Genomic DNA, 12940 nt, shown 5'->3' with positions numbered 1-12940 from the left:
CGCAGGGCCAGCTGGGCCTCTGATCACCTGAGGACCAGGAGTCTATGAGTAAATACTTTCAGAACACTATTAGATGTTATGCAAATGCAGGCTACTCATGGTAACATGTGAAGGGTCGCGGCTTTTATTCTATGAAGACAGCCTGACCAAGTGAGTGGGGGGGATGAAATATCCCCTTTACACTTTAAAACATTTTGTCATTTTTTATTATTTATTTTTGAGAGAGACAGCATGAGCAGGGGAGGGTCAGAGAGAGGGAGACACAGGATCTGAAGACAGGCTCCAGGCTTTGAGCTAGCTGTCAGCACAGAGCCCGACGCGGGGCTCGAACCCACGAACCGTGAGATCATGCCCTGAGCCAGAGTCGGACGCTTAAACCGACTGAACCACCCAGGCGCCCCTCCTCTATACACTTTTAAGGTAGCAGTCAGTTCAAAGTGCCCTAAGCTTCCATTATCCGTGAATTAAAAAGCAGAGTAACAGGCAGGTCACCATGTGCTGGTAAGAACCAGCTAAGAATGAGCGAAGCCTTCTGCTCCTGGAAAACAGAGGTCTGGGAATCCTGCGGGGCTCGAGTTCCTCTCAAGCAGCTCTTCCCAATGGAGGGAGCAGAATCACCTGGTCCCTGTTTTTCCAAACACTCCAGTAGAACAGGATGCTTCGGAGGGGGAGAGGAAGGAGGAAGTAATTTCTGGAATGAGCTCGCGGGGGCCCGTACCCACCCCCCCCTGGCCCGTGCAGAACTGCAGCTCCTGCAGGAAGTTGCTGGCCGCCTAGGCAGGGGCCCAGTGATCCACCTCTCTCCTTCGGGCCTCCACTCGGATCGAATCAGAACTACTTTTTGTCTGTGGCCGGGAGCCAGTGTTCTGCCGGGACCTGACATCAGGAGCTGAACTATCTGGCTCCTTTTGTTCAGTGTTGTTCTGATGAATTGGACCGTTTTAAGTAATTAAAATATCTGGGCCTCCCGGGGGACTGGGCCAAACCCCGGGTGTGCAGGAAGGCGGGTGTGGTTGGTGTGTACAGACAACACACCAAGGCAAGAGCGCCAGAGTCACAGACCTGGGGCCGGGGGGCGCGGGGATGAGCTAGGGCTTTTGTAGAGCACCGGCCAGCCCACCCTCCTCTGACGCATGCCAAGCCCCACCTCACACTGACCTACCACAGCTCACAGATGCCTGGGTCCAGCGACAATGGAGTCCAATTCCGTGGTCTGGGGTGCTTTATGCCTTTATGAGTGTTTCTGGGGTGCTGTGTTGAATAAAGTGACTTGCCCAGGGTCACTGTAGGGGGAAGAGGTTGGACGGGTCTAGAGCCTTCTTTCCCACCACATACCGCCAGTGTCTCAAGGAAGTGAGTGTAAAACTGGACAGTATTGGGGAACCTGGTGGCGCAATGTGTTCAGTGTCCGACTCTTGATCTGGGCTCAGGTCATGATGTCGTGGTTTGTGAGTTCGAGACCCACACAGGCTCTGCAGTGATAGTATGGAGCCTGCCTGAGATTGCGTCTTTCTCTTTGCCCCTCCCCAGCTTGTGTGGGAGCGCGCACTCTCTCTCTCTCAAAATAAATAAATCATCTTTCCTAACAAATTGGCCACTACAGAAAATTAAGTCCATGCCCTTTGTGGTCATCAGCAGGCTCGCTCCCCACAGGGTGGGACTGCCGGCCACAGTCCCCGTGCTGAGGACAGTCCTGTTCCCCCTACAAGACTACAATGAACGTGTCCTTTCCAGGACTGCTACCCCGGCTTCTCACCTGAAGACCAGCTGGCTCAGTAAAATGACTGAATGGGGCTGAAAAGAATTAATCGGTTTCCAAAACAATGAGTTGGCAGGCCCCAGAGGACCGAGGAGCAGCTAGGTGAGGTCCTGTCGAGCAGGAATGAGCCAGGCTATTAATTACACGCTAGGTTGTCCCACCTCACCTGGACGGACGGCGGTGCCTTCCTTCACCGAGGGAACTGTCCTGTTAACACGCTGCTCAGGGCTCCTTTTACTGCCGTGGCAGAACCCCACGTGTCTTGTAAACAAGAGACACCGGATGGGACTCAACCTCTCTGCACGGAATACGGGTTCCCATGGTGCCACCCCACGATCAGTTTTATAATCACCCCTCCTTCCAGAGTCTCTCCCAAGCAAATGGGTCACAGGTAAGCACGTGGCATTATTAACATCTACGTTACTGAGTCAACCTGGCAAATGGTATGCCTTGCATCATGCGTGGGTTGCTACTCAGCACGCCCACGTTTCTAGAAAGCCCTATCGTCTATTACTCAGATCTCATTTGGACATGTGAGCCAAGCAGACGTGAGCTTCCTGTATGCCCCACTGCTCACCTTCAGCCAGTGTCACAGGGGGACAGTCCCTGCCCTCAGACATGCCCTGTTCGATGGGGGAAGATTATTAGACTGTTGAATCAAAAAAAATCAGACCCCTAGGAGAGGCAAAAACAAAACAAAATACACTGGGCCTCATACGTGTTTCATATACATATTTATATATATTTCATGTACAAAGTTACATTCCGAACCCCAGGGATTCCATAATAGAAATAAATACCGAAATAACTACATTGCTAAATGAGCTTTTTGCTCACAGAAATGAAGCCTCAGCCTCTAACAGACAACGAGTGGAACACTCTAGAACCCATTTGTCAGATTATAGAGGCCAGTAAGAGTCTGGAGAAAATGTCTAGGACAAGAAACAAATTCAGAACATAAAATGGTTAAAATATATTCAAATATATTGAGAAATGTACGACAAAATTAATAATAAAAACTTAATTTTTTTAAGAGAAAGAAGAAGACATTTAGTGTTACAAAATAGCATCACCCTGTTAGAAAAGCACTGATGATTTCCACATTTAATTCTCTCTTCTCTACTCTTCCCATGTCACAAGCAGGGGCCAAACGAGTCCCTTTCTCAACATGATCCATGAAGAAGAGGCCTAAGTCCGGTGGAGTCCTTTGGTAACGGTCATAATACTCACAAGGAAATAAATATTCAGTTCCACAGCATTTGCAAGAAAGACGCACATTCTTTAGGACGGTTAATATTATGAGACAACTGTTTTGCTTTGTTCTGTTACTAAGGCAGCCTATGTTAAAGGGTCTATTCTCAAATGCAGTAAGACCTTTACAAGAAATGAACAAGACAGCAACTGAGAGAATGTATTTTCATCTTTTCTATGCAAACACACTTAATTTGAAAAGTTACGTGCTGCATAGTTTGTGCTCAAAATGGTTTACACTCTCAACGAGCTGCATCCGTTAAGATATTCCTTCCCGTTTAAAACGCGTAGATCCACACAGGTTGGAGAAAAACACCCTCAAAGTGGTGCAGTTCTTCAAGAATATCCTCCCTTTGCCACCCAGGGACTTTCGCCTGCATTTCACAGTAAGCGTTAGGTGGGAGCGTAGGATACGGACATTCTTGAGGACCAGCAGCGGGTGAGCATGGCGGCTTCACGCGGTCAACCTCGTACATCAGCCAAGCATAACAAAAGGAGAAGATTCTCGGGTTTCCCTTATTCTTCCAACAGGGACAATACCTGTATTTTGGACATGGAGAGACCAACCCAAGGTATTCAAGCCTCTTCTCTACCCTCGGGCTGGAAGCTCGAGGCAGTCTGCCCCAACCACTTTGCTGCTTGCAAGAAGCTTACATTTTGGTTCTTACCATAGTGAACATTACCACCTTAACCAAAGTGAAGGTTACAAAAATATAAACCTGTTATTGGGGAAAGGAGGGGAATAAGGTGATGTGCAAAAGTATTTAAACAATATTACACATATAAGGACAAGCCCTTAACACAAATTGTATGAGCATTTCTGTACTCTCTCTAGGCCCTGATGTTAACTAACAGGGCCGCGGACAATCTGACGGCTTTAGATAAAACAGCTACATCCCTATATTCCTTAAGTTAAAGCCAATAAGAGCAATTAGAGCCATTGTAACATGTTCGCGTTTTTCATCTTTTAACTCCTGATTTCCTAACTGACATTTGGTCGTACAAACATGTACAAACTGAACGGCAAGTGGGGTCTGACTCGGGATGTTTATTTCTTGGGATTAAAATCCCCAAACACTTTGGGGTCTCCTTTTTGTGAATTTATGCAATCCCCCCCCCCCCCGGCAAAACGCTTTAACAATGTGAGGGGGTTTTTTTTGGTTTTTAGGTAGTGCCAAGAATGGCTCAGATTTGAAATAAAAGAGTAGCTTCTAAGCTATGAAAAAGAGGCTGAAGTATCTCAAGCAAAAAATCAGCCTTTCACTACAGCTTTTGCCAAAGGGGGCTCCTTTCTCCTGGCCATGTGAGGTGGCCGCTGCTTCGTCGTGACTCGATGCGCCCACGCAGATCATGGCCCAGTGGAGCCAAAGGCTCCCTCCGGCCCCTCAGACCCCATGTACTTATCACCTAGCTGAGCCAGGCGATGCTTCAGGACAGCGGCACACTTTTCACTGCTCAGGAGCCACGGGCCTCCGTGCTTCAGAGCGCTTCCACAGTCTGAGGCCAGTGCTGGCTTACTTTCCCTCCAGCGCGCCTTCTGGTGATCGGGGTCCGTTATTCAACAGGTTTATATTTTAAAATTAACACTTCAATTTCTATTTAGCTTTGCTTAAAGAAATGGTAAATCACGCGTTTTCAAGGCGTTCGGGAGGGGGAAGAACTGCAGCATAATGGTTTTTTAAAACGCAGGACACAAGAAAACCTGAACTCAACTTTTGAAATGGGCGTTAGGAGTAAAAAGGTGGACATGAAAGTTCTACTTTATGGTATCTCGGCTTTGTCTTCTTCCCCTTCGTGGCTCTCCTCTTTGAAGGTGGCATTTTAATCTCAAAAGGGCACAAAAGCTTAAAGGTGTCATTTATATACAAAATTTCAAGTGCTGGCTGTTCTGCAGTTTTACACAGAACCAGAGAGAACACTGTCCTGCGGTTCCCAGGACGCTTCGCTGCTGCTTTGCTCTCGGGGACTGGGAAGTACGGTCCCAGAACTGGAGAACAGGTGACGTTTTTACCTGGAGAAACCTCCACCAGCCACCGCCCTCCCTGGCTACAGCGATCCAAACCCAATTTCCTCAAGGACAAGTCCTCCCACAGCTGAAGCAATCCTCTGAGCCGTTACCAACGGTAACCCTTCCCGACATGTCAGTATGAAAACGAGGGAGACTAATTAATCTCAGAATCATCATTACAATATCCAGAGAGCAGGCCTCATAAACTGTAGAGCTCTAATAAGTCAGAAACAGGAAACTTTTATTTAAATAGTGTAGTCTTAATTTCTTCAATATAAAACCCCCCCAAATCTGATGAAAACAAGGTTTTATATACTATATATAAACAAGATTTGTCAGATTTGAAAGTCAAAGTAATTTACAGTTAGCTTGTAGCCCCCTGGGACACTGAGAGCGCCTGATAACCCACCTGGTACTAGTTTGTGTCAGTTTTACAGCACACTGGGGAAGACTGTTATTGTACTGAACGGTACAGTTCCACTTATCAAGGGTTCCCATTAATTCCATTATTGGCGACAGCTCAAAAGTGACCCCATCGAACGTAGTGTGCGACACTAGCTGTGGCAGAGTGAGCCACGCATAGATTGCTTCCTAGAATTCACCAGTTTGCAGAGTGAACATTCCTTGATTTGTTCATAACGTACTGAAATCTCCTCGAACACTGGTGCAGTAAAACAGCTAGTTCCTGTATTGTTACGGGCAGGACAAGTCTTGTGAGATAAAGTTAACAGGAAAAAAAATGCTCACACATCATGTGGTGAAACGGATTTCACGAGGAGAGCATTAAATTAAGGGGCAAAGGGAAAAGAAACCATGCAGAAGAGACGGCCTCCCCGTCCCCGCCAGGCGGCCTCCTGTGTGCTCACTCACTCGCTGCCACAAAGCACTTGCCACACGATCAGGTGACTCCTTTCCGCTTTGGCAACAGAAGGCTCCAGTGGAAGATCCTCTCCAAGAAGTTCTGATTCTCCCCCCTCATCACCTGGGGGCGACAGGGAGCGACACCAGTCAGGTGGGGCAGGAACAGGCGGGGCCACGACAGGTCTGGGAACCCGGCGACCCCCGTCTCCAAGCACACAGGACGCCCGGCTCCTGAGAAGGGGAGTTCCTGCCTCAGGCTCCGAGGGCAGAGCGGGCTCACGGTACTGCGCCGCAAACTCACCGCAACACGTCTGCGTGCTGAACCGAACAGAAATGAGGGGAAGCCAGAAGGCAAGGCCGTCCGACCCTGTGTCGGTCCAAGGGGACAGGGTCCGCTCTCATTTATTTCAACTAGAAACGTGGTGGCGCAGAGACAGAGCCGTGCACCCACACATGCCTGTCGTCGGGGACAGTAAAACTCTCCGATCAGAGAGAGAGCACGAGGGCACCGGAAACAAAAAGTGTTTCTCGTGCTCCTAGCAGTACGAGACGGCACATTCGTCACTCTATATACTGAAATACTGAGTTTTTACTTTTGTTTTTAAGATTTTATTTTTTTTTTAAACACTGATTTATTATTAAGAGAGAGAGAGAGAGAGAGGCAGGGCATGAGCATGGGAGAGGCAGAGCGAGAGGGAGACACAGAATCCAAAGCAGGCTCCAGGCTTTGAGCTGCCAGCACAGAGCCCAACGCAGGGCTCGAACTCACAAACTGCGAGATCATGACTTGAGATGAAGCTGGATGCTTAACCAACTGAACCACCCAGGTGCCCCTTTAAGATTTTATTTTTAAGCAATCTCTACACCCAACACAAGGCTCAAGCTCACAGCCCTGAGATCAAGAGTTGCATGCTCCACCGACTAAGCCAGTCGGGTGCCCCGGCACTGAGTTTTTTCTTCCCAGGATTTTCAAGTTCAGGACAGGTGGTGAGTGAACAGTGTGGGGTGGTAATGAAGAAATGAAGCTGAAGTCACAGACAGGTTATAGGTTCTCCCGGAAATAACTAAGTGAACTTGAGAACTGAGGTCCTGATCAAAGACACTGCTCTCCAAGGCCCAGTGTAAGCAAACCATACTCCTCTCCAAAGGTGCATCACTGTGGGCGCCTGGGTGGCTCGGTCAGTTGAGGTCCGACTTCGGCTCAGGTCATGATCTCACGGTTTGTGAGTTCGAGCCCCACATGGGGCTCTGTGCTGACAGCGCAGGGCCTGGAGCCTGCTTTGGATTCTGTATCTCCCTCTCTCTGCCCTTCCTTCACTTGCACTCTGTCTCTGTCTCTCTCAAAATAAAAATAAAAGACATAAAAAAAAAAAACCCGAAAAGCAAAGGCGCATGGCTGGTGTTGGAGCAGAGCAGGGTTATTCTAACACAGCTGACGACACCCTGTCTCATGGGACAGACTGCAGCGGATCGTACACACTAGTACCCACAGGGGCCACGACACACCGCTGACCTGCTGCGGTGCTGGCGTGTGTCTCACCGGAATGTCAGCCAGGCCAAGAAAACACTGGTGCCATCAACTAGGAACAGTGACAGAGGGGGTTAAAAACCCTAAAGGTTTGCATTTTTCTCTGCACGCCAAACTCTCCTTTACCCACTTACCCACCTCCTTCCACAGCAATGTCAAACCGTATGGTGGGGCATGTTTTAAAGTTAAGGCTCAAGACAAAATCTAAGAATGGAACTATGTGAGTTCGGCTTTTAAATTTAAAAACATGATGATAGGGGTGCCTGAGTGGCTTGGTTGGTTAAGCGTCCAACTCTTGATTTTGCTGCAGGTCGTGCTCTCGTGGTTGGGGAGCCTGAGCCCCGCGCCGGGTTCCGTGCTGCCGGCACGGAGTTACAGAACAGAACACTGGAAACCGAGCTCCCAGAACCGACGGCTTACCCATTCGGAAGTCGATGTAGCCCTCGCCTCCACTGATGACGAGCATAGACTTCAAGGGCGTCTGGCTGCCAGCCTCCTGTGCAGACGGCCCTGCTCTGTCACCTGTTAGATCGGTGCCACTACTGCCACTTTGTGGGCTGACGACTTGACCTATTTGTGCAAGAATAGAAGTGAACATGACTTATCACACGCTGGGGCGGGGGAAGACTCATTTTCTCTGAGTATCTTCAGGAAGTTGAATAAGAAGGTAGATGTACTGTGATACGACCGAAGTACTGGGGATGCCAGAACCCTCTCCATGATCAGAAAACACCTATCAAGGTCCTAAAAACCCAATGCGAAAATCTAAGTAGAGGCATTTTGTGCCAAAGCAGGAGCGGATCCAAATCCATTACGAGACCTGCGTGTGGCGAGTCTTCGCTGCCTGCTTTTCAGCCTATTATCAACATCTTGTTATCTGAAGGGTTGAGGAAAAGGTACCTGTGCATTCGTGTAAGAGACCGGAAAAGGTCTTCAACTTAAGCACTATGAGTTTAGATATTCATAGTTAACATTTAAATGTAGTTCAAATCCATGGTTTTCCTCTCATTTTTAAGACAAGTACATTTTATTTGTAATTTAGATTATGCAAATAAAATTACTGGCACATGGGCCATTTACTGTAAAGTTAAAGTTATAAGGTAGAATTTTTGAGCATGAAATGAGAGAGAAAGCTTTACTAGACCACAGTTAAATGAACTAGATTTCTATGTATAAACATTAACAAATCTCAGAAAAATGCGAAGTTGAAGAATATACATGCGGCACATCATTTAAGTTCAAAGACACAAAAAAGGCTACACATTATTTACAGATATGTTCGTATGTATAAATATAAACACCAGGGACAGGAGGATACTCATCCCCTTCAAGACAGTAGTAACAGATGGAGATGAAAAGGGCAAGGGACAGGGATTAGAGAAACATAAAAAGGAGATTCAAAGGGGATTCTAGGACCTTTTGTTCACACACAAATGCAAAAAAAATACTACCACCAATTCCATATCTAGGAATTTATCCTAGGAAATAACTATGCAAATATACAAGGTGTATGTTTCAGGGAGCTCATTCCCATGTTGCTAAGAAAACTGAATATCTGATTAGGGTCCCATGTACCAGCCCTACGTTATATACATTTAATCACTTGATCTTTGGAACACTCCTCGGAAAGTGAGTATGGTGGTTAACTTCAGGTGTCAACTTGACTAGGCTACGGTGTGCAGATACACGGCTAACTGCCACTCTAGATGTTGCCGCTGAAGGTATTTTTTAGATCTAATTAACACATAAGTCAGTGGACTTTGAGTAAAGCAGATTCTTCTCCATGCTGCTGGTGGGCCTCATCCAATCAGCTGAAGGCCTTCAGAGGAAAGGGTGGGTCCCCCAAGGAAGAAGGAATTCTGCCTCTAGACTGCCTTTGGACTCCAGCTGCAACATCCCCCCTTTCCCGGGGCTCCGCCGGCTGGCCTGCCCCGCAGACTTCACCCCTGCCAGCCCCCATACTCACATGCAAGAACTCCCTAAATTATATCAATCTCTCCCTTTCACACACGACTGTTTGTATCCCTGAAGAACCCTAATACATGGACACTATCATGTTTAGCGTCACATGGTTAGTGTGGCAATATCAGATTTGAATTTTGCAGAAATCCAAAACTTGCATCTTACGGGGGAGAACATTCCAGGCATGGGTCCTGCTTTCGGGTGGTCAGTCCCATCCGTTCAGTATCCTCCGGGGACAGAACGTTTCTCCCCAGACATCACCACTACCACCTCTCATCTGGATGGTGCTTTATAGTTGTAGAGCCCTTCCGTGAATTTTCACCACAAAGGAGGTCGGCAGAGTGGAGATCGGTCACGTCCACTTAGGAAATGAGGACCAGAGGGGCGCCTGGGTGCTCAGTCGGCTGAGCGTCTGACCTCAGCTCAGGTCATGATCTCCTTGTTCTTGAGTTCGAGCCCCCGTGTTGGCCTCTGTGCTGACAGCTGGGAGCCTGGAGCCTGCTTTGGATTCTGTGTCTCCCTCTCTCTCTCGAGATGCCCCTCCCCTGCTTGTGCTCTCTATCTCAAAAATAAATAGACATTTAAAAATGTTTTTAAAAAAACCAGGGAAATGAGAACCCATTTCCGAGGCTAAGTGACCTGCTCCAGAGAGCTATGCGAGCGGCAAGGCAGGGACCCCAGTCTGCTACTCTTTGCCACAACACTGGGACAGGTACCGGAGTGTCCTGTCCCTTCCTGTATACAATTCTGATGACAGCCTTCCTTCTAGCCATCTCCTTTATTAGGCCATGACCATTTCTGAACCCGCAGTGACAAAATAGTACCACTGCTTTTCAAAAGCAAGCAAGTCTCTTAAATAAAAATCAACAAGCTTGTTTTGGGGGAAGAGAGGAGAGATTCCAAAACAATTTCATTCAAATATGCCTATAGTGCTTCATCCATACGTCCAATTACAAAAATGTTTCATATGTTCCCCGGGAATGATCTGTGACTCCAGTACTTAGCATTAGCCTAGGTGGTGGAGCACGGGACAGAAGAGAGACATGCAACTTCTCGCCAGAATAATCTAGCTCACCTGGGACTGCCACAAAGAACTTCACCGCATCCCGGTGCCCATGGAAGCAAAGCTGGGCGTGTGCCATCGAGCAATAGGGTATGAACGTCCCCGGAGTCACTTTATCGCTGTTCTCATCGCCATACACGCGGATTACACTTCCAGGACGGTTTCCTGGTGCTCCTGAGGTTTTATTCGCTGCAACAGAAAAACCAGATACCATATACTACCCCCTAGGAATCGGTGATGACGCAGGATGTTACTGGTTAATCCTTAGGATATTATCTAAAAGCTACAGCCAGTGGAGATAAAAACAAGGGCAGCAACGTCAACTCAAGACAAAGCTGAGGGGAAAAAGATTATACAGCATGCTAGTTATTTTTAGGTACCTCAGTAAATGGAGTAGGGGATTTTGCCAGTCTAGCAATAACTAAGCTTACTTTTTAAACACATCTATTAATTTTTTTAAAAAAGCAACATTAATAGATTTGAATCTTAGGGATGTCTGTTTTCTGTTGTTGTTGTTGTTGTTGTTGTTTTAATCCCCATTTTAGCAGACTAACCAATTACACAGTTTAAAGTAAATGTACGTATTTTTAAATAAAAATCTCATAGTCTATCTTCTGATTTTTCTCCCCTGTAGTAAGAATATCTCCCTTGAGGGGGGTGGTAAGAAGCTGTGTTTAAAGGATCCAGCCACTACAAAAGGGTGGCTTTGGTGAGCACCAGACTATGGTTTGCTGCATTATTTTAGAACAACCAGACTCACAAAACATCCCCATTCCATGGGCCAGTAAGTGAATGAAGGAAACATGGTTGGTAACAAGAGTAAACAATGGAGATTAAAGACAGTTGTAAGAGATGCTTCGTGTGTTTACTGGAAGGAAAACAAAGTCTGAAGGAAAGTTCAGCTGCAACAAAAGATGATAAATACACTAAGCCGCTGAGCAGTAGTTTGGTGGCCGTGGAACAAATATTAAAAAACAAAACCGACAGGACACCTGCTGCGATGCAGTGACCGCGAGTGGATGGCGTTTAAGAACATTCAAGAGGGCCTCCAGAGCCGGAGGACAGCCTCCCGGGGGCCGTCAGAGGAAGCCAGGAAGGAGAGCTGGGTTCAGGATCTGCACTTACCCCTCAGCCCCAGTAAGCGTCCCTGGTGGAGGATTACGGCTAGGGTGAGAGAGGAGGAAAGGGACATGGAGGGGCGTGCGGCAGGGGGCCACGCGACCGCGAGCCTGCACCCTCGGACCTCTCTCCCAGCTGCTGGCGTGGCCCTCCACGCACCTGACTACACTAACGAAGTCCAACTCGGTAAAATACCAAGTAACATGGAAGTTCTGACCAAAGCCTCTGTAGACTATCTCTGCTCAAAAAGGATACTTTGATTTACTGTGATTTTGCTTTCCTTAATTATAAAGCAATTTCAAAGAATGAGAACTTAGCAGTAGCATTCTTCTGAAATGCTATTATTTCCCCTTTCTCTAAGAAATCCTGTTCAAGGGGCGCCTGGGGGGGCTCAGTCGTTTGAGCATCCAACTTTGAGAGCTCAGGTCATGATCTCGTGGTTCGTGGGTTTGAGCCACGCTGGGCTTGCTGCTGTCAGCACAGGGGCTGCTTCAGATGCTCTGTCCCCCTCTCTCTCTGCCCCTCCCTGGCTCATGCTTGCTCTCTCAAAATGAAATAAACATAAAAAAAGGAAAAGAAATCCTGTTCAAATGGCTATGTTAAAATGGAACTCTCTTTTATAAAGAACTGAAATAAACTCAAGTAGATTTATAAGTAACTACAGAAAAGACAGCTGGAATTAAGAATTTAGGTTCTGGGGCGCCTGGGTGGCTCAGTCGGTTGAGCGTCTGATCTTGACTTCAGGTCAGGTCATGATCTTGCATTCTTGAGTTCGGGGCCCACAGTGGGCTCTGTGCTGACAGCTTGGAGCCTGCTTCAGCTTCTGTGTCTCCCTCTCTCTGCCCCTCCCCTGCTCGCTCTCTCACACACACACACTCTCTCTCTCTCTCTGAAAAATAAACATTAAAAAATATTAAAAAAAAAAAAAAAAGAATTTAGGTTCTTCAGGGGCACCCCGGGTGGCTCAGTCGGTTAAGCATCTGACTCTTGACCTCAGCTCAGGTCATGATCTTGCATTCGTGAGTTCAAGCCCCGCATCCAACTCTGTGCTGATGGTGTAGAGCCTGTTTGGGATTCTGTCTCCCTCTCTCTCTGCCCCTCCCCCTCTTGAGCACGAGCTGTCTCTCGTGCTCTCTCTCTCTCAAAATAAATAGAAAGGAAAAAAGAAAAAGAAACAAATTAAGGTTCTTCAAAGGCTCCCGATAGAGGACCTTCCACACCTCTTCCCCACCTCCTGAAGGAAAGAAGGGCAGTTCTGAGAGTTTTGTTGATGGACTTATCTTACGGACTCAGGGCACCTGTTTTCAGAACATTCCCAGCCCATGAATTCTGAGACATAAAAACACTCACTGGATGAATAATCAATGTAAAGGAACATAATATGAAAAA

The 12940-nt window shown here is 47.3% G+C and overlaps 1 protein-coding gene across 9 annotated transcripts in view; it reads right to left on the bottom strand.

Annotated features, from left to right (window-relative positions):
* Positions 1–2474: 2474 nt before the first annotated feature.
* The window catches only part of SPAG9 (sperm associated antigen 9), a 98090-nt gene continuing 87624 nt past the window's right edge, over positions 2475–12940 (bottom strand). For 5 of the 9 annotated variants that reach the window (XM_029926816.1, XM_029926815.1, XM_029926809.1 and 2 more), the window contains 4 exons: positions 11558–11596; positions 10445–10621; positions 7828–7977; positions 2475–6000 (listed from right to left, as the gene is read on the bottom strand). In XM_029926816.1, coding sequence (XP_029782676.1) covers positions 5885–6000; positions 7828–7977; positions 10445–10621; positions 11558–11596 — 482 coding nt within the window. In that variant the 3' untranslated portion in view covers positions 2475–5884. The remainder of the gene's footprint in view (positions 6001–7827; positions 7978–10444; positions 10622–11557; positions 11597–12940) is intronic. The other 4 variants (XM_029926817.1, XM_029926812.1, XM_029926813.1 and 1 more) reach the window with 1 other exon arrangement.

This window comes from Suricata suricatta, chromosome 17 (genome assembly GCF_006229205.1).
Source record: "Suricata suricatta isolate VVHF042 chromosome 17, meerkat_22Aug2017_6uvM2_HiC, whole genome shotgun sequence".
Classification (NCBI taxonomy): domain Eukaryota; kingdom Metazoa; phylum Chordata; class Mammalia; order Carnivora; family Herpestidae; genus Suricata; species Suricata suricatta.
This window is presented reverse-complemented; position numbering and strand designations above follow the sequence as displayed.